Source organism: Fusarium tjaetaba (genome assembly GCF_013396195.1).
Source record: "Fusarium tjaetaba strain NRRL 66243 chromosome Unknown NRRL66243_c0000013, whole genome shotgun sequence".
NCBI lineage: Eukaryota > Fungi > Ascomycota > Sordariomycetes > Hypocreales > Nectriaceae > Fusarium > Fusarium tjaetaba.
Window position 1 is genome coordinate 247,726 of NW_023501209.1, and position 21,427 is coordinate 269,152.

The window sequence follows — 21,427 nt, forward strand, 5'->3', positions numbered from 1 at the left end:
ATGGCCCTCATGACATCCCGCCGCCTTTCATCATAGTTTCTTTCCTTTTCCAAAACATCACCACCAAATTCGATCGTAATATCACCAACTACCCACTCAGGTAGTCGCCGTGTAACCACATACTTACGAATCTTTTGCGCTTTCGTACACTCATCATGGGCTCCGTCGTACTTCCCCATCTCAACACCGGCTGGCATGTGGACCAAGCCATTCTCTCAGGTAAATACAACCCCCCAAAACTTGCTACCTGGCATCTACTAACAACCTCTTAGAGGAAGATCGCCTCGTCGTCATTCGCTTCGGCCGCGATTGGGATCCCGATTGTATGCGCCAGGACGAAGTACTGTACAAGATCGCCGACAAGGTGCGCAATTTCGCCGTGATTTATCTCTGCGATATCGACCAGGTTCCCGACTTCAACCAGATGTACGAGCTGTACGACCCGTGCTCCCTCATGTTCTTCTTCCGAAACAAACACATGATGATTGATCTGGGAACTGGTGACAACAACAAGATCAAGTGGGTTCTTGAGGATAAGCAAGAGCTCATTGACATTTTCGAAACGGTGTATCGAGGTGCCAAGAAGGGACGTGGTTTGGTCGTCAGTCCCAAGGATTATTCTACCCGACACAGGTACTAGTCGTGGAAACGGCCATCAGAGTTTGAGATCTGGGCGCGGACTGGAGTTGGACTTGCTTTTGAGGTGCTAATACGTTTATGATGGCTGGAGGAAGGTAGGGATATTGGGCTTCCGAGTCGATCGATAATGAGACTACGATACGATACAATTCGTCAAGACCAACGTTCTATGGACCAAATGGTGAGATTCCTCGATGCGTATTTGAACCAGTTTGAACCGCTTCTCTGACACAGTCCGTTAAGATATACAAGTTTGCCGTGGGAACAGTGCAGCCTGGCTTATGGTCTGGAGAGCATATTGCCAGAGGCATACTAAGAGGTAGGACTGCTAACCACGCGTAAATGTGCCATTCAACCATGTGAGACTCGTAGGCTGCTCATCGTGCTTGAGTCATGACAGACCGCGTTGTCAATATCGTAGAATCGCGGGCCCCTACTGGGGAATATTGAGTGAAGCAAGAAACCATCAGACTGACTTGAAGTACTGCATACGCTAGCAACGGCCTATAAACCAAACGGCCATGTTTCATGGTACTTCCGAGGTGACTTGGGCTGATGAACCTCAAACGTCCCCAAGTGTTTCGACTTGTCAAACCAGATGAAGCTATCAAATTGCTCTGGCAAGACGGCATATGAGTAATGCGAAGCCTTCTCCGTCTCAGGCCTATACAGCACACCGATAAACCTTTCCAGCCTCTTTTCGTTGAGTGTTTCTCATAGCTTCTCATCGCATTTGCCTTTACGAAGATCGAGAACAATGTTACCAATGCCCGCGGCATGCATAGGCTCCTCGTAGCTGCCCGGGAGCCTTGGCTGAATCTCCATAATGCTCATGTTGCCGTCCCAGTCCTGGGCTGCAGCCACCGTCCCGGTATTTGTGCCTGTGCCAATACTGACGGCTTGACCCCAAACCTCTCCTTGCAGAGCTGCCCGATGTTGAGTTCTTCTCTTGACCATCCCATGCTGGTAGCCCGGGCATCACCGACGTGGCTGTTATGTGCCCAGACAATGGCTTTGGAATCACGGCCGCGACGTTCCAAAAGTCTCGTAAGAGCTTCAAACATATGGGTATCTCGAAGATTCCATGTTTCGTCTCGCCTGCGATACATGGCTTTATAGTATTGTTCGGCATCTAGGGATGTGTCGGTTTTCTTCCAACGGGTTCTTGTCAGGGGCTAGCTTGCTTACCTTTGACAACTCTGGCATTCTGCTCTCCACTGCGGAACTCCGTACCATCGTCAAGTGCTGCAGAGTATTCAATGCGTTTACTTAGAATGTCCTTTAGCATCGCGACAGCGTCTTTCTCATACCCCTGAAAGGAAGTTGCCAGAGACTCTAGGCCATATCCGTGAGGATCATCTGCCCAATGCATCAGTTTACTGTATCGCCCCTTGGCGACTTGTGCCATATCCTTGTCAACAGTATCTAGATAGTCAACCACTGCCTTAATCGAGGTGCCCATCGAGTAGAGATCTAGGCCGTAGAATCCTGCTGCCCCTTCTTCTTTGAGGTCAGAGTTGTAAGACCGCAATCATTCCACGAAGTCGCGAACTTCAATGTTTCGCCACATCCAAGTAGGAAATCTCAAGAACGCTGGCTCTCTCCCCTTATCCTTTGCCATCTGAGTCGTCTCTACTGTGGCTTGACCAGGGCCTGGGCGGTGCCTGGCATATCGATCAACAGATTCTGCATCAGGCCAGTCTGCCTCAACAGCAAAGATTTTGAAACCATGGTTTTGCATCATATGCTTTGTAATTTCTGCCCGAACCGAGTAGAACTCAGACGCGCCATTCGAAGCATAGCCTATAAGCAACACTTTACAATCTCCAAAGGTGTCGAAGTACTTTGTGATTGTCTCGAGGTCTTGGGGGATTGATCTGAAGGGTTTGACATTGGATTTGAGTTGTTCTGCGCTTGGCGCCTCCATTTCTGACTTGGGTTGAGATTGGAGAGTATGCTCGATGACTCGTTGTAGTGATATCGACCAGATATATAGTCCATGGAGAAAGTGGTCATCATTTTAAGCTCAAGTTCACTTGAGCATTTCACACTAATAGGCCGGCTGATAGTGGCGACACCGATTCTCAATGCAGAATTACTCGAAATTTCAGTCCGTGTGACATAAGTATGTGATTATTAAATTGGAGTAAATAAAAAAGCTGCCAGTCTGATCAAAGTCCTGACAGTGGAACGAGACGGTGATCTACAGCTATGTAACGCTGTTAGTGCGGATGTGGCGGCGACAACTTCATTATGACGGCTTTTCAGTGCTATGAGCATATGAAGAATCAAGATTCAGTGTCCAAATCAGTTGTAAGCCAGGGAAGCCTCAGACAACATGCTTACCGCACAGCTAAGGAAGTTTAGGAATGTCAGAACCTTTGTTGATGGCTCAGCTCATATGGCTCTTTGACTAACATTTGAGGTTTCTCTTGGTCACGCCCCTCAACTGTCAGAAATTATCATCGTATTAACTTGTCGTATAATAAGTTTATCCTGTCTTTTGTATGTCGATTTTCATTTGAAGCACACGGATTCAGTCACAGCTCAGCCTTTTTCACCCCGAGCTCGTCGTGCTGCTTCACGGCTGTTATAGAACACGGCATTTGCATTCGATGGCTGACGGCACGTTCATACGGCCTTCTCTTTGGATGCTGGCAGTTAGATCTGGTGGCATATATTGAGTCTTTGTCTTTGTATTGTGGCTGGGAGCATTGGTATACAAAATGTATAAAGATAGGGGTTAAAGACAAGGGAGTTAGCATCTTAATTGTAAGCTAAGTGGGTTGTTAATGAGAGCTAGGGTAAAGTCACAAGGATAATACACAGAGTCCTAGCATTGCCATGTTTTTTTGGCCATTGTTCCACTTGTCCATCCATAAATAACTGCCAGGGCCTGTGAAGAGACTTACATCAAGGTTCTCCAGCTTCACGTCATCGGCTTTGTGTCAGCTTTCCGTAATTGCGTATCCAGTTGAACTGCGGATCAGAGATGCCCGTCCCGAGTTATTGGAAAGATTGAGTGGGTAGAAGCGGTGTGTCTGTTGTCGCGAAACCTGAACATGAGGATGGAGAGACCACAGTACGAGAGATTCTGCCAAGTGAGTTAATGGTAGCTGAAAGAAACAGATTGCCATTAGTATCAGCCTAAAATATACCATCTAGAGGCGGAAAACTGTAACGTAGCATTGTGGTTCATCCTGCGCAAAGGTGTGCGCTTCATATTGTGTAAGTACAGGATGGTAACGAAGACCAGGCTCGTCTCCTGCGTACCGAGCCAAAGCTCTATAACCTACTTGGACATAAAGCAAGCATTGGTCACCATCGGAGATGAGCCTCAGACCCATGGGGCTTGAGTTCTCTTCTTTCGGCTCGGCTTGGCATCCTGGAAAAAAGGTCGATGATTGTGAACGTCGAGTGTCAGTTAAGGCTGATTTCCTAGTAGCAAAGATATATGGTCGCTGTATTTGAGTTAGCTGTATCTTGTGTTAATCACTCTTCCCTGGCGGATGAGAACTGAAGAGCGTTTAGTTCGACGATGGCTGGCGTTTCGAGGTCGCAAGAGTCAATGCCGTAGACTTTTAGGGCACACATAGAAGAAGCTAGCGGATGCCTTGAGTTGTCAAGGTTGGTGAAAGTCCTTTGGATTATGTTCTAGCTCGAGGTAAGATCTTGTATCCGAAAAGAAGTCAGTCAAGGGGTCACAAAGTTGAGGCGACCATTGTCCGATTTAGGCGAAACATGCCTGGTTTTTCGATCCAATAGACGATAGCATCGTAGGTTGGAAAGACAACTGAGAGTCGCATGTGCGAATATTCACACTAGTTGTTGCCGAGGAGATGCGTGTGTTTCGAGGTTCCGTCTTCCTAGATATGGGCAAGTGAGAGTTATCTCATGCGTCTGCTGTGTCTCTGAGACCAAAGGGGCTGTCGCAGATATGATAGCCTGACGGAGGAAGCTCCTTGTTATGTCTTCCGACCTGTGCAGAGTTCTGTGGCAGAGAAAGCAATGAAGGTCGAATACTAGGTATCTAGTACCAGTTATTGCGTGATGAAAGTTTGACCGCATCGATAGTGTCAGGCCAGGGACGATGCAAGAATGAGACAATAAAGAAACCCTGAGGCTCATAAGTTCTGGATCAGTGTAGAGATACTTGAAGCCAGTATTTCGGTAGGAATATGGGAGTGCAGCTCTTCGCAGGACTACCTTAGGTACTACCTAAGCTTAGTAGCTTCTTTGGGAGCTGGTGGGCGAACATACCTTACCTAACCAGGCGGGAACAAGAAAATGTTGCTGAGGCCGGGGCCACCGAAGTCACCGCAAGCAGAACTTAATAGAAGGAAAAGGCTTAATTCTTCTAAGCTAGCTACAGAAAGAGAGGACTATTTATAATAGTCCTAGAGTGTTTACCTAAGCTAGATTGCCTATAGCTGCCTAGATAGGCTTCCTGCATATAGGCATCTAGGGCAAACAGCAAATACATACAAACGAAGGGCATCAGTTATCCAACAGCAGATGCTGCTGAGCTCTACAGGGAACACGACAGCGAGACTGATGAATTTGCTCCCACTGAGACCCATACTAAGGTAGAGCAGCATTTAGAGAATGAGGAACTGTCCATGTGTGATACAGACGGGTCTGAATAAATGTTTGAGTCGAGTATTTGTTCTCCTCTCAGGGGTACAACAGCCCGCCCGACGAACAAAGCCATCGCCAATGATGGGTTATGTTCTTGAATGTTCCTCTACATACACGCATGAACACAAGAGTCACCTTAAGGACTCGGCCGAGTCTAAAACCACTGCCATCCCTGTCAAGATCGACACTACAGGGTCCCCCCCCCCCCAGTTCAAGATCTGCCCTAGGACAAAGAACGGCATAGTCAGTTCGGAGAGGGTGGACCTGTCAACTTTATTTGTTCTTATGTTCACTACTACCCTACGTAATGTGCCTATTGACGATGCTCGAGAGTGCATTGTGTATTGGGTTTTGTGCTGCAAATCTGTTGAGGGGGACTGGCATTACTACTAACCTCCACTACCTTACCTTTGGCACTGGCTGTTGGTCTTGTATGATGAATTTACTGCGCTCGGGGCACGCCCAATCTTTGCCCTCCACTATTTAACCTGCCATCATCTTCACCCTGGCTCAGGCACTTATGAACAAGACCGTTTGTCTCGCTGATCATGTCTCGGCTCCGTTCATCGGTTTGTGCTTCTATCGCCTTTTTGAGGTCTCACTCTTATCTCCCGTCTTTCCTCTTCATCGACAAAAACGATCGACCATTCCACCTCTACAAACTCCTGCCTCTCTCTCGTAACTCAAGGTCCAGTCGTCACTGTTTAGTCTTCTATTATCCATTTAATTTGTTGGAATGTATGAAATCGAGTAATTTGGATCCGTAGCAGCGTGTTCATGCACAGCTTTAGGAACTCCCTTCGTACCACAAGACCGACGACTCATAACCTTGCTGTTCACCCAACAGTGGAGCTTGGTAGAACCCGGGATGGTGAGTTGGCTGGCCTTTGAGATCGTGGATCTTCTGAAGCATCACTGGTTTCATCAGCTAACATTTCGTATTTGCAGATTTCAGCCGACCATATCGCACCAATCTCAACCTCCTAGAACGACCCTCCTGCTGCTACCGCTTCCAGCACTATATCTGTGCCAGTAACGCTAGACAACCTCACTTGGCACTGACACACTACTCGTACGTAGTCCATGGCTCAGAAACAAGACCACCCCTGTCCCTTTGTCGTATTTACGTCCCAGAATCCTAGAGCTATCGCTATTCCAGTTCTAGTTGTATCCCTCAGCACGCCTTCAGTGAACCACTGGCTTTTGCCGTCACGTACGGAGTAGTTACCACGGAGAAGTGTAGATGGACATTTCGCATAGGTCAGGGGTTCGCGCCTTCGCCTTTTTGACCTTATTCAAGTGGCGTACTACATCTGTGCTTTAAAAGACTAAAAGATTCTCCGTCTATAACCTTTCTGATCATGAGTGAAATAGTTCTTTAGAACGCACGACTTCGATGATGGGATACTTGCAAGAGATGAGCAAGGAGCTTTTCAGACTACAGGCACACGATAGCATTACAAACGTAAATACAATGAGGTAGCACCCTGGCAAACACAGCATGGCGTTTTGACTGTTGAATAAGATATACTTGGGAGCTTCTTATTGATGAAAACTCCAATGGTGTCTAGATGTCGCGTCTCGATCGAGTGAGAACAACTCGGACTGCCCTTCCCCTGGTTCATTTTACGATTCGGAAGAGCAATATTCAGAATCTACCATACGATAGCCTCTAAACTGTAGACAAACATTGTTTACAGTGCCCTCAGGGCACTGGCTGCTCCTAAGCTAACCCCCACTCGCCAGTGATGGGATTTCGGACAATTCGAGATGTGCGTCACTGTCGATTTTCTCCACAACGCGGTATACACAAATGCTCAAAACAACATCGAGGCTTATGGTATGTCCATGAAAGCTATCATGGTAGCCAATAAGTCTAGAACGTAGATTTGGTGGAATACCCGGGCGGGCTGGGCAGCACTCGAGCACTACGATATTGGGAACTAGGCCACTAGGTTCCACACGCCGCTGCTATGAACCGATTATCACTTGTGCACGAGGGCCATATGCAATGGCTTCTACTATTTCATCCAATAGAACGGTCTCCGCAGTGAGCATGCAATAAATGCAGCGCTCAAGGAGTCCTAGGGAGTAGTCATAATTCTTTGGTGCGGTTGGCCTTCGGGCTAGTGCTATTGATCGAAATCAGGAGGAACCTTCTAGAGGACCTGAGGTGCTATAATATGTTTTGAGTGCTGCAGCAGTAGCTTAATTCTGCTGCGGTGGGATGCATATCTTCGTCTCTGACCCTCCGCTCTTCTTTTCTCCTCCACCACCAAAACATCGGGAACACCAGCATAGGCCAGTTACCACCACCACCTCAACTCCATACTTGATATCCCTGAGGCGTTGAGTTCCTTTTCAAGTTCTTATTTAATCCCTTTCATCAAAGTCGCGTTCTCTTATTCGATTTTCCCATATGCACAAACACCCGCCGCTGAGGGCATCTCAGTTTCTCCCTGCTCCCCTCTCACTCACCAATCCATTCCCTTTCTTCTCACGATATTGGGCTCAATAATCATCCCAAACAACCCCCATAAGCAGGTCCCCTATCTCAAGATTAAAGATGCCGTCCCCTTTGATCCGCCGCCCTAAACCCTCCCGAGGCTTGGTCAATACTCCAGCAGTCAAGACCTTCAGAATCGGTGAGCTCTTGCTCCTCATCGTCGAGGAGCTCGGGGAACGGACCGAGCAAGACCCTGGGTACCAGAATCTGGGCAGCCTTGGGAATTTGATCCTTACGAATAAATCCCTGTTTCTCTCACTTCAGGTTTACCTCTACTCCCACGACCTGGAGGGTGACTACCACAAAGGCCTCCTACATGCTGTCTTCAACTGCTCTGACCGACTGAGCTATCGTATTCTATCCAAGTATCCTGTCGCGCTCTTACGCCTCAATATCAACAAGATGTACAAGCGAAGTACTGCGAATGCTAGAGCAACCTTCACTTTGCTTCATATTGCTGCAGCTCGGCAGCAACACCGTGTGATCCGAAAGCTTGGAGACCTGGGTGCTAAGTATCAGGAGGTCAAGAATCTTCACCTTGTCTTGACACAGGAATTCAGATATCTGTTGGAAAAGGAGATCGCGCTTTCTAATCACCTCCCCAGACTCCGGTGGAAACCTGCACTGGCGCCTCTCATACAGCAAGATGTTGAAACTTTCGATCTCCTAGACGAATTCTGGGATGCGAGTTACGTTGGAAATTTCAACTTGGCTATTGCTTTTGCAGCTCACGGCGTGGCACCTCCAGACCCTCCCTTTTGGTCGATGACCGTCCATCACTTGGCGGCATCTTTGACAGATCAGAAATACTCCGTCCAGCTATTGAGACACGCTGTGAAGACCCACTCTTCACTCAATGAAACCCCTGGAGGACTTGAGAGGTACTCGGTTCTCCATTTTGCTATCCAAGCTTTCAACCTCAAGGCCTTGAGATACCTCCTAGAGTCTGGCATCGGGTTTGGACACTATATGGTCGATGCCCTTGGTAACAACCCACTCCACTGTGTATTTCGACTTGCATTGGAATCGGCAAACAACGGGACTTTGAGGACTGCATGTAAAAGAATGGCGGACGAGCTCATGGACAATCACGGGTTTCACCACCGCATGGTCCGAACTTGCTGGCCATACGAGTCACCAGTCCTGATTTTGGCTCAATCTGCCCTCATAGATTGGAGCGGCAGGCAATACATGATCAAGTATCTACTTGAAAAATGCCTCAATAGTGAAGCGGGTATGAAGTTTCACCGGAACTATGACCCTACAGTCCATCAAAACACTCTGAACATCCCTGATGCGTGCGGCAACACTGTACTGGCATTTATTGCCCAAGCCATCGTGGCACACGGGGGTAATGATGCCATGGAAGGTTTATTCAATAAGATGATCCGTCACGGAGCGATGATCAACCTGGACATCAACCCCGGATATAGACCGCGCAAGTACGCCCACTCTATCAAGTACATTGTCCAAGCCGCCGAAGGATGCACCAAATTCAAGAAGCAGGTCGACAGACTCGGTGGTAGTCTTCACCAGGCCGAAATTGATGGTACTGCTATGGGGTACGATGGCATCCAACAGCGAGATCATGTGCCACATGTACACTCGCTGCCTCCAAATCATCTCTTCTCCCAAGGCTACCCCTAGACTCAGCCTATGTCACTGATCAACTCAAGATGCCAAAGATGTGAGCCGAAGCTTGGTAAACCGCCTTCTGGTGCATAATTGGCGCTTCAGATCGATAACCTCGGGAAGCCTCCTGGGAGACACATTTGAGAACCCTTATCTCTACTTATTACCGAAAAGAAGCTCTGTACAATGCATGTAATTTCATCATATTATTCTTTTTTGGGCGCAAGATATCGGCATACAAAGCATCTTAGAGATTACCTGAGACGGCTATAATCAGACAAAATGGGGCATGAGGCCGAGAAGGAATTGGCAAATCTGGTGCAACATGCCGACACGATATCGCAATGCAAAGATTTGGGTGTATGATAATTGTAATGGGGGAACATGTACAGTAATTGCTCGCTAGAGAATAAAATAGAAGAAAACCCACCAATGATTACTTGTTTCTGGCTGTAGTGAGTTCGTAGTTGACCTTGACCCATCTAGTCTAGGTAGTGAACCTAGGGGGAGGAAAGAAAACTCAGGACCTGGATCCTAAGTGACAGAAAGAGATTAGGTAGGTAACTTAGTATAAGTTTACCTAGGCCAAGGTTGACTTAGGATACCCTTTGCTGAGTTTGTTTTGACGCCGTATATCAAGGATCAATGGTTTCTTGCTCCCCGAGGCCAACCTCTTGGTGTCTTGGACGAAAGCTAGACCATGGCGATAGATAAGTAGGTGACCAACAAGTGCATATTTCGAGCACTACGATATCGGACTTCCTAATCAAGCGTCATCATGGAAAGATCTACACATCTTGATTGAGTCTAGTCGAAGCAGCACACAAGTCATGAGACACATTGCCTAGAACAGCAAGTCCTCTAAAGATAACAGCCTCCGGGTGAAGATCAAAACTTGCGTGAGGTGGATGGGGATGCATTTTCCCTTTCTTCTCTGCCTGTATGTGTATGCATGCTTCGACCTCTGGGGGCTTCTCTTCTCTCGCTCTTCTTCCCTCTCCCATCCTTGCAGTCTACCTATTTCAGGATAAACAACAGTTGACACCACAAACACCACGAACAAAACCCCACGAAGACCTATCTACATAGAAAACAACTCCCCCCTGTCAGTCCTCGGACGCAGACTTCCCCAAAAGGCAGGTTACCCAGCCTCTCATCCCCACACTCTTATTCTCCATCCAGAAACACCCCATGTCGATCACCGGCACTACCTTATCAGCGTGGCAGCATCTCAGCCTTTGACTGGACCCTGCAGCCTGCACTTTATAACTCGGCACTGAATTAGACGCTCGATATCCCGATAGTCATCTGCTCGCCTATCACGATGCCTCGTGCCTGAGAGATCTACGGACTTGAAACCCATATACGTGCCTCGGTGAGGATGTTATTGTGCGCCGGATGTATGTCCAATAAGGAAGGAGCATGAATTCTGTGGTTTTGTGTATATGCTTGGTCTTACATGGAGATGGTGATGTGATTAGAGGAATGCCGATATGGTCTCTTGGCTTGAGTGGTATAAAGACGCTTGTGTAACGACCCAGCTATGTTATTCAATGCTCTTCACCTCTCTCTTCATCCCTCTCCGAGTCTCCTGTCCTCAATCTGGCATCTCAAGATGAAGTTCTCCATCGCTCTCCTCGTTCCTGTTGCTAGTGTCCTCGCCGCACCTACACCCGTATGGCACTCTCCACTATACCTCTCATGATATTATCTCTGACATGTCTAGCCCGGCATTCCTAGTGACTCTACCGCTCGCTCACTTCTGAGCGGTCTCACTGTCGCCGCTTCCACCAACACAGGCACCTATGACCGAGACCTCTTCCCTCACTGGGAGACCTATGAGGGTGCTTGCAACACTCGGTGATTGCACCCACATCAGGAGACATGCGTCGAGATACTAACAGGCCTGTCAGTGAGTACGTCTTGAAGAGAGACGGCACATCCGTTGTCACCAACTCGGCCTGTGCTGCGACTTCCGGCACCTGGAAGTCTCCCTATGATGGAGCCACCTGGACACAGGCCAGCGACATCGACATCGACCACATGGTTCCACTGAAGAATGCTTGGATCGTAAGTCCCCTCGCCAACACCTGGAGACACCAGCTAACACATCCATCCTAGTCTGGAGCCGCTTCGTGGACCACCGCCAAGCGTACTCAGTTCGCCAACGATGTTACACGACCCCAGCTGTGGGCAGGCAAGTCAATCCAATGTTGTACGCCCCAAGAACAAACAACAAGCTAACATCGTCACCAAGTTACCGACAATGTCAACCAGGCAAAGAGCGACAAGTCTCCTGATTCTTGGAAGCCTCCTCTGACCAGCTTCTACTGCACCTACGCCAAGAGCTGGATCCAGGTTAAGAGCTACTGGCAGTTGACTATTACCAGCGCCGAGAAGACTGCTCTCGGTTCCATGCTTGACTACTGCTAAGTCAATATGATTTGGGAAGTGGTTCACAGGGAGTATTGTACATATTGAATCAGGTGCCTCCAATAGCTCACGGACTGGCAACGTTATATAAACCACGAACCGCAATATTCTGCTACTTCGGATTCTACAGTGAAGTCTGAAGATCAAGTTGAATTGGGCTTCATGTGAACCACATGTGCAAAGATATTGTCAAAACATCCAATCTTCATATTCAGTGATATATTCATATATCGTCCCAATATCATTACAAAAAAGAGTATTAATTTTATACGCATCCAATTACCAAGGCATTAAAAACGCCCCGTCTTCTCCACCATCAATCAGCCCAACGCTCTCTTTTTTGTATACGCCGCTGAATTATTCGTGAACCGCAACATCTGGGGGTATCAGGGCTGTTTGATTGCCCTTGAGCGAGAAAAGAAAAAAAAAAATAGCAAAATAAAAGTGTCAATACCAACTCCAAATATGCAGCAAACGTCAAAAAGCTGATGCGTCTGTATGTATGTATGGTTGTTCGTACATAGACCGTTTCAAGGTCTCAATGTTACATCCCCTTCATCGTCGCTGCTGACGTCCATGTCGCCTTCACTGAGTTCACCTCGCGCAGCCCTTTGCGCCAAGTCCCTCTCGTGATAGATTTCTTGCTTCCTCGAATCAGCTTGTCTAAGACAGTCGACATATGTCGTGAACTTGACGATTTCGCGTAGTAGATACGCGCTCTTGCGCTCCCAGTTGGCCATGGCCTTCACAGCGTTGCTACCTCTAGGGGTAAAAGCCAGAAGCATGGGGCTGCGCAGTCGGTTGTGCGTCTGTAGTTCTGCCTCGATCCCTTTGACATATGTGTCCAGAGTCTGGAGCTGCTCTGCTTCAGGCTGGTTGCTGGGCCGCATGCTCTGGGTGGGTGGTGCCCATTCGGCAATGTGAATTCGATCGCCTGGTAGCTTACCACGTCCACTGTTGTTCGTGAAAGCACCTGCAACGTGATCAAAGCTTGATCCGCGGAAACTACCACTATTAACACTTGACCTCCGGCCGTGTGCTGCGCTGCTTCCGGGTCGCGATGTCTTGCCAGTCGTAGTCTCGTTGATAGCCGATACCAAAGCGTTGTTGACAATGGCCTCACTCCACCCATACTCGATGTTACTTATACCACCGGTCAATGGATGGGTACTCAAACGAGCGCTCCAGTAGTTGGCTGTGGTAACAAATTCCTTGCAAATCTCGGGTGTGCCGACTTGGAATAAGTGCACAGCGCCATTAGGAAGGCTCAGCGCCCATACATGTGGGCGGGCCCGAGAGTAACCTGGCGGTGGAAGCGCAGATGCAAGAGTCTGTCGTAGGTTATAGCAGCCCAGATTCGTTGCGTTATCTTGCCAATTGCCGCCGCCGACAATAGCAGGGGCACCGCCTGCGTTTCTGCCGCGGTTTCTCGAACGGACAGATTTGTTAGGCTGGAATGAGAACAGATTCAGCTGTCCCTTTTGAATGACAGCAAAGACTTCTGACCAATTTCTGGCCTTGGCCTTCTTATCCACGCCATCCAGGTGGTGCTTGTGAGTGACCATTCCTTCCTTAACCCATGGGGGTCCAGCAAGTTCAAGAGACTCGTCTTCAAGGAGCTGAGTTGCCGGGATCTCAGAACTCATGATGGATGGGGCACCGTCCCCGTACATTTCTTCATCTCGAATGATGGCCTGACTCAGTGCATTTGCAAAACCTATCGACTGCTGATAGTCCCCACGAGGGAGGTGAGAGCCAAAGGAGTCTTGTGAAACCGATGTTTGGGTCCTCCCAAGAGAGTGGCGGCTCCATGTGGCAGAGGACGGTGTAGGACTCCACAGTGAATTGCCATCATCGAAACTTGTACGGCTGGAAGAAAAGCCGTTGCGGCTCATGCCAGCGCGAGATCGACTCTTGGATGTCCACCTTGCTGTATTGGCTCGACCGTTCTCATTGATTCGGCCGCGAACAGATAACTGGCTCTCGGAGGGAGCCTTACTAAGGACGCTGGGAGTTCTCTTCAGCATTCCCATTACAGAGAGTCCTCCACTGTGGGAAGGCTGTAGACTGGCGTTCTTCTCAGATTCAGCGCCAAACAAGGGCAGCCTTTCATCTCTGATAGAGGTATAAATTCCCTTGAGGACAGTCTCTATCTGTTCCTCCCAGGCCTTTCTCGTGCCATTAAAACGGGACTTGACCAAGGGGCCGCAGTCTTCAATGCCCTCACCAGGTAGAGTACCCGAGTCCGCACGAGCCGGGGGTCTGAATGAGTTTCTGAAGGAACGTCGGTCCTGCTCAGAAGGCGGGTCCTGGTTCTCACCAGCCGCAAGACCATTCTTGTCTGGAAGAATGCTTGGGCGGTGGAAAGCATCAGGGGCGGATTCATCGACAGCCTGCAAGATGGTTGTCATGGTATTCTTGATAAACTGACTGCGGGTCATTTTCGACTCAATATCAGCCAAATGCAGGTCAGTATTGAGCAGCATAATTGAGTAGCAAATGGTATGAATCACATCTATCACAGTTAGTTTAGAAAATCATCGGGTAGCTCATAGGCTTACCAGTTGCCTTGAACCCATGGTTAGGATTGCAGTCACACCATCTTTTAGAAAAGGCCACCAGGATGCGATCAACTTGCTGAGTCTCGGCCCGAAAAACCAATCGTCCACAAACTTGTCTCAGTGCTTGAACAATGCTCTGGTTAGTAAAGTCGTACAACTCCATGTAAGCTTGAAGTGTACGTTGTCTGATCGGGCCCTCTTCGCCCATCCACGAAGCGGCCTTCTCCTTCTGGATGAAGTCCTCATTACCATCGTAGATCTTTTGTGCCTTTTGACGATCATCTTCGGTCGGGTCCCCGATGACAAACTCGGGTTCGTCAATACCCTTGTTTTTAATCGAGTCAAACGTGCCAAGTACTTTGGGACTAGGGTCTGCCGAGCTTTCGATCCTCACGCTAGGGGGAGCACTGAGAGCAGACTTATAATCTGTACCAGTTGAAGCTGATCCTGGACTAGAGGCTCGAGCTCCTTCGATCGGCAGTGCCAGGTTGGAGCGGTCTGGCTCATCCTCGGAATCGGATTGTTGTGGGCGATGGGAAGGCTTCCTGGACCCAATTTGGTCTTTGCCAGGTCGAGGAATGTCTCTTGCTGGAGTGTTATCGGGCAGCTTGGACTGGGTTTGGGATACGCTAGCAGGCTTTCGGTTCGAAAATCCACGTTCATCCTCATTATCACTAGCCCCATCAAGGTTCAGGAATGAGTTATTTCGCGACTCGATCGCTTTGGTAGGTCTTTCAGGTGGAGGGCGGGATGGTGTACTGTTGTTATTTCGCTTGTTGAGCTGCTCATCAGACTCTGAACGGACTGCTCTGATCCTAGCATTGGGGCTTGGCGAATAGTCAGGCGAGAACTCTCGCTGATATCCTTCTCTTTCTACGGCCCTGTCGTCTCGCTCCGGTGTCATGTTGGAAATATCGGCCAGTGGAGATGGTCCTTGAGAAGCAGAAGTTCCCGGAGCACTCTGACCGGACCTGAGATACGGGTTCATAACCTTGCGTAAACTGCTGACGGGACTTGGCTGTGGTGGATAGTTGCCATCTCTATCCTGAGGAGCCAGGTTAGGTGCAGCTGTAGGGACGGGAGCTGCAGGCATTGGGGGTAGAGGAGGAGTATCTTCAGTAACGGACTTCTTCCGCCGACGGAAGAACGAGGATGGTTTCTTTTGTAGTACGGGGTGATGAGAATGCGATGACGATGTGTCGCGAGATGGTGGTGCCGATGCACTGCCAGCCATCTTGTCGGCAGAGGGATTCGATTGTGGTGCCGGAGGGTTTGTCGTTTCGTTGTTATGTGAGTTATTGCGGGACGATCCAAACACCCTCCTGAAAAAGCCTGGACGCTCCTTGACGGGTGCAGGTGCATGTGTTGCAGGCGTTGGGCCGCTGTGCACGGTCGGGTCCTTTGATTTACCATAGCCAACATTGGGTGCAGGCGCCGAATCAAGGTCCAGGGCTGGCACAGCAGGTGTAGGCTCCCGGGAGGTGGCAGGCTTGCGTCCCGACACGCTCTTCAGAGAGCGACTGCTGCGTTTATGATCGAGTGTCGGGGGCTCGAGAGGTGGAGGTGGCATTGGTGGTGGGATAGACGAGGGCATTGCCGACATCGCAGGGATCGACGGCTCCCGTCGTGGGCCGCCCGGGACGGTAGGGGTCGGTGCTGCATCGTATTCGTCGTCGATGTAACTATTCGGGAATTCGACTCGAAAGGGAGGCGGTTCAACAACTGGAGCCTGTGCTGCTTGCTGTTGAGGTCCATAGTCAAAACTTGCAGATCTTCCAAACCCGCGTCCATATCGTTGAATTCCAAGTACCTGAACATAACCAGCGTCAACACTAGCGGTACTACTGCTCTTGCTGCCCGGTTTGCCCCCTCTCGAATGCATGGCTCTCGATGAGCCTGCTCTGTGACCTTCGCGAACGCTATTGAGGCGCGGGAAACTTGATTGGAAATTGGAGCTACTATTGCTCCGCCGGCCGCGACTCGATATACGACTAGAATCGTCTGCTCCTTCAAGATCCGAGCTATAGGAATATTGGTGACCGTTGGATCGGGGGGGGCCTGCGACAGAATTGGAGGCTACCCAACTTCTGGTCTGCTCGGCGGCGCCAAACTGGGGCGAGGTCTCGTCGAAGGTATGTGTACGGGATGCAGGTGTGGATGATGGGTCGTACTTGTCGCTCAACTGTGCCATGGAGAATTGGTCGAGAGACATGAGCATATTAGCCACGAGGGAGTCTCGGGTGACGTTGCGAGGAGACAAGGATAGATCGTGGGAGTCGCGCTGGGTGGATGATGGAGGTAGACGGTCGGCCATATCGTCCTCGACGGGAGTGGGATTCTCTAGAAAGGACTCATGCGCGTGAGTATTGGGGGCGGGTAACCTGGTAGGCGCCCGATTGTTGTTGCTGCTACTGTTGTTGTCGGAATTCGTATGGGCTAGAGACCTTGACTTAGATTTGGACTTAGACTGGGACACGCGGTATTCTGAATTCTGGGGAGGCGGCGTCCGTGGGTGCGGAATGGCGTCCCTTTCCCTCGACAACGGCGAGGCAAGGGATGAAGTATTTGTGTTGATGTTCAGGTCGGTATGAGGCCGACGTCGAGTCTTGCGACGAGCATTGTCGTTGGAGGATGAAGTTGAGTTGGACGGCATCTTGACTCGATGGGGGCCGGGTCGAGAAAAGGGCTTTTTTGTCTGGCTGGTCTGCTCAGCTCAGCTCCCTTGGCTCGCACTCTCACCTGCAACCTGCAGAGCTAAATCTCCTCTCACCAAACCAACCCAGGCCAATCTGAGTAGAGGTAGGCTAGTTGAGTTAGCAAGAGAAGCCGGCTTCCGCATGGGTCACCAACAAAAAAGCCACGCGCGAACGATTGGGCCAGTTGGCTGTTGGCTTTGACGAACAACGGGGGCCCAGGAATTGTGACGTGCAAAGTTGGCTGATGCTAAGTTGTATTTCGACTCTCGACGGCGCCGCGAGGAATTTCGAACTAGCAGCACCAACCAGTCTTGCGGTACAAAAGTTGGTAGGTAACGAATGTAAGTATAAGTGCACAGTACCTGCGTCTTGACCATCAAAACAATCATCCCAGTCGAGCTTCGGCGATAGATCTAGGGACTAATTCGCTGCAAATTTGTTCTTTTCGGTACCAACCCAGGGGGGAGAAGTGCCTGTAAAGAGGGGCGACAAGGGTATTTGATGCAGGGGGGAAGTAGGGGTGTCAGTTAATACCTAGAAGTTGAACTCATGAACGCCGGGAAGTACCTGGTACGGACTAAAATGAGAGCAACTGAAAGACTGAGGAATGCTCATGAAACGTTCAGAGGAACGAGGATACATATGCACGTGAACCTATCCGTTCGAGGTTACACAGTGTCCTAGTTAGAACTCAAGACCCAATAGACGAACTTGTTTTGATCTTTAGGCGCCGTTCAAGTGCGTGTCCGTATGGATTCAATGTTTGCGTGGTACCAGTGCAGTTAATGAATGGAGATTGTAGAAGCACATCCACGCACGTATGGATTGGATTGGATGCCAGGTATTTGGGTGTCAGTGGATATCATCACCACAACCACCTGAAAATGAATCTACTGACTAAAAGCAACCAGCAGGGCAGGGCACGATGCTGCAGAACGATGAGTGATCCAGAATGTATGTATGTAAATTCATCAATCCTTGCTTCACCTAAAAACGCCAACCCAACCGGAGAATGTCCCATCATCACTCCATACCTTATGTATGAATGATGATGTGCGCTAATTCCCGCCAACCTAAACTTGAATGAACGTAATTCAATAAAAACGAAACCTTGTTAGGCTTTCAAACAATGTCAATCGTAGAGCCAGAATCAAAAGGATCCAGCCTTGCCGCTCCCGAGTCAGTAAGTAAACTCTAATACTCGACGGATACAAAGTCAAATCGATCAACTATGGCAAAAGATATAGGTAGTGCCATCACTTGGAGAGTGCGTGAGTCTTTGGGCTTTAGCCTTCTATCTTCTCTACTTCTCCAACCTTTTTTTCTGGAGCTGTCAAACAGACTGTCCCAGCGGGCTGGGCTGGGCGTTGAGGCGAGTCCAAGGACCCTTACAAGGAGGCCCCTTTTTCTCTTATTACTGCACTATCGACTATACTCCCCCAAATGCGCGCGAGCATCTTCATCTGCCGCGGCGCCGTTCCTCTTCGGCTGGATTGCTCAAGTGGACATGAAAGGGGGAAGAGAACAGGGATCCTGAGGAACATCGTTCCAGATCAGAATCAGAAGCAATGGAACACGGTTGAACCCCTTGCGAAGCCATGTGGCCAGACTAAGCTTAGAAGAGAGTCTTGGTTGCATTCAACTCACAACGTCTGTGTCTGTGCTCACGGGTAGGCTCCTCTCCGAGGTACGATAGTGAATTACTATCGTCATTGAGTCGGTCGGTGAGATACCAGTAGTACATAATTAACTCAAAGATGTTTGTATGTAAACAATGAACCTAGCAGCACACTCTCGGATCTCTTCCGTGGACAACCATTCCATGCAACTGTGACATAGCATCATTTGCAAAGACGCGCCACAGGCTGAACAGAAACCACCAAACTATATGCATGGCTAAGATGGCGTTCATCGTCTTACAGAAGTAGAAACCAGAAGCCAAAGCGTGCGTGCATATAGTACATAGATACATACATAGACCGCCGAGTACCACGATCAGCTCGAACATTTTCCAGGAACAGATAGGTAGTTAACCCCGATAAACTGGATATCAACATTGGTTCTCCCTCGAAGTGGACATGTTTCATCATTGGTTTGTCGCGGCTGCAAGGTACGTGAGACATGGGTGGATAGAATGCGCTTGGTACTATTCACTATTCGTTGGCAAGTTGTAGTTGGAGTTGATCAATCATTTTCCTGCGATATTGCTCATACGCATAGAGTCTAGTATTTTGACCGTTTCTCATAGTGTCGTTTTACTAACGTACTATAATAAGTATATAGTAGCTACCGCTAGACTGCTGTGGCCTTGGTTAATCTGATCTATATTTACTGAATCATTAAAGTTCTCCCTGACTCTGCGTTATTGGTTGCATTGTCATCGTCGCATAGTAGCGAGTTCCATATAATTTCCATGACTCAGACCTAGAGCTTTGTAGAAGACATGTTATCTCAGTGTGCTGTGATCACGATAGCTTCATGTTCTCAAACTGAATGACAGGGGCGTAAAGAACCGAAGTACATATACCCAGTAATTGTACCAGCCAAGGTCAGCGCTGCCGACCCCGCACAGCCAGGTGACAGTTAGCTTATTAGCCCAGAATCTCTAGCACATTCAATATCAGAAGCCCACCTGGGAAAACATGAATCTTACATGAATCTTGCTTTGAATGATCGCCAGAATATTCCATTACTACTGCAAATGCAACCTATCACAGGCCAGACGGCCTTCTCACCATCGACCACTTTCAAATAAAGTGGCAACTGCAGAAGAAGTCTCTGTATACTGCGGTATTCCACGCCAAGCCGTATGAACTTATCAAAATGGCGTCTTTCATTGCAGACAATTCTTCATCGCCCTCCAACAGCTGGCCACTGGATCAGTTCGTCCAAGATCCTGGATATCTCGCATACCAGGAAGAACTTCGATGCCTCATCTTCAACACAGCTCAGACTGCAGCACCATCCCGCGAAACTTCACCCACGCTTGGAAACTTTGGGCCAACGGACGAAGAACTGGCAGCTCAGGCTCAGACAAAGACAGCCCTTGCTTCCGGACGACGACTTGAATACCTCAAGAACTATGTCGCCCAAGTAGCTCCCTGGGTACTTACATCATGCGTGTGCTTACTCAGTTACTAACACGCTACAGCTCGATATGTTTGATAGCAACGGAGCATTCACTGTTCAAGTACCAGTCCTTGCTCGAAGTTGCCCGGCTCTTCTCTATGCAGTGCTCGCCCTGTCCGCACGTCAAATGGAGCGTAAAGAGGCGAGGCAGCATTCGTTCGACAGTCTAGAACTCTACCAGGAAGCCATTCGTCTCCTTAACCCCCTACTTCAAGCCCGAGACCTCACAATAATCCCGATATGCGTCATTCTCTGCTGTCTAGAAATGATGTCCGCAAGTCCACAAGACTGGCGCCGTCACCTCGAAGGGTGTGCTGCCCTCTTTGATTCATTTGACGTCAACGGTTTTAGTGGCGGCCTCCTACAAGCTGTCTTTTGGTGTTATGCAAGAATGGGTTTGTGTTATTCTTCAAAGTTTCTCTCCTGTGTCGATGTTGACTTTGTTTTAGATCTATGCGGTGCGCTCATTTCTGATGGAACTCAAGGCACGCTGGTACCACTGGACAGATGGTTACCTCCTGGCTCGGATCCCAACTCCGCTGCTGACATTTTTCGAGACCACCGCTCACCAGATATGCACGCCAATTACTCAGTATATCTCTGCTCCAAGGTCTGTGAGCTCGTTGCTGACCGCACTCACTATGTCGAGCTTGGGGAGAACAATGGTTGCGATTCTGCAACTTTTGAAAGACGGTGGCTACGACTCTGGCACGATCTTCAAACTTGGGTGGAGGATCGACCAGCAGAAGTGGTTCCTGTCCAATTCATTGAAAGTCGACCATTTCCCCAGATCCTCTTTGTTCATTGGGCTGGGATCTCATCTAATCAGCTTTATCACACAGCCTGCACGCTGTTGCTAGAATCGAAACCTCGGGAGGTCAAGCTTGACGTGGGATCGACAGGATCTTCCATCTGGCATGCCAAATGTATATGCGGTATTTCCTTGACCAACCCCCATCAAGGCTGTCTCAATAATGCCATCCAGCCGCTTTGGATTGCAGGGAGACTTCTCAGTCACAAGTCAGAACATTTGCTTCTCTCCAAGCTGATCCTGAGCATAGAGGCGATGACGGGGTGGGCGACTAATTGGCGCATAACCGACCTTGAACACGCATGGGGTTACAAGGTCAGATGAAGTGTCTATAGTCTCCCCTCTTCACTACTGTACAAACAAATCACGGGAAACGGTTGAA

At 49.1% G+C, this 21,427-nt stretch overlaps 6 protein-coding genes across 6 annotated transcripts; 4 read left to right on the forward strand and 2 right to left on the reverse strand.

The window, feature by feature from the left end:
• Positions 1-155: 155 nt before the first annotated feature.
• On the forward strand, positions 156-640 carry FTJAE_496 (thioredoxin 4A; the record flags this gene model as incomplete). The annotated part of the gene is made up of 2 exons (XM_037351417.1): positions 156-219; positions 273-640. The coding sequence occupies 2 exons, from the start codon at positions 156-158 to the stop codon at positions 638-640; spliced, it is 432 nt and encodes a 143-aa protein (XP_037212439.1).
• A 713-nt stretch (positions 641-1,353) lies between these two features.
• Positions 1,354-2,566, reverse strand: FTJAE_497 (L-isoaspartate O-methyltransferase; the record flags this gene model as incomplete). Its single annotated transcript, XM_037351428.1, has 4 exons — positions 1,354-1,565; positions 1,622-1,771; positions 1,828-2,142; positions 2,287-2,566. 4 exons carry the CDS (start codon positions 2,564-2,566, stop codon positions 1,354-1,356), a joined length of 957 nt encoding a protein of 318 aa, XP_037212440.1.
• Positions 2,567-7,843: 5,277 nt separating this feature from the next.
• FTJAE_498 (uncharacterized protein) lies at positions 7,844-9,430 on the forward strand (the record flags this gene model as incomplete). The annotated part of the gene is made up of 1 exon (XM_037351439.1): positions 7,844-9,430. One exon carries the CDS (start codon positions 7,844-7,846, stop codon positions 9,428-9,430), a length of 1,587 nt encoding a protein of 528 aa, XP_037212441.1.
• Positions 9,431-11,030: 1,600 nt separating this feature from the next.
• Positions 11,031-11,848, forward strand: FTJAE_499 (bacterial-type extracellular deoxyribonuclease; the record flags this gene model as incomplete). Its single annotated transcript, XM_037351450.1, has 5 exons — positions 11,031-11,090; positions 11,142-11,275; positions 11,320-11,485; positions 11,537-11,630; positions 11,673-11,848. The coding sequence occupies 5 exons, from the start codon at positions 11,031-11,033 to the stop codon at positions 11,846-11,848; spliced, it is 630 nt and encodes a 209-aa protein (XP_037212442.1).
• Positions 11,849-12,378: 530 nt separating this feature from the next.
• On the reverse strand, positions 12,379-17,062 carry FTJAE_500 (SEC7 component of non-clathrin vesicle coat; the record flags this gene model as incomplete). Its single annotated transcript, XM_037351463.1, has 2 exons — positions 12,379-14,363; positions 14,410-17,062. The coding sequence occupies 2 exons, from the start codon at positions 17,060-17,062 to the stop codon at positions 12,379-12,381; spliced, it is 4,638 nt and encodes a 1,545-aa protein (XP_037212443.1).
• A 2,866-nt stretch (positions 17,063-19,928) lies between these two features.
• FTJAE_501 (C6 zinc finger domain protein) lies at positions 19,929-21,369 on the forward strand (the record flags this gene model as incomplete). The annotated part of the gene is made up of 2 exons (XM_037351474.1): positions 19,929-20,210; positions 20,257-21,369. 2 exons carry the CDS (start codon positions 19,929-19,931, stop codon positions 21,367-21,369), a joined length of 1,395 nt encoding a protein of 464 aa, XP_037212444.1.
• Between the last annotated feature and the right edge of the window lie 58 nt (positions 21,370-21,427).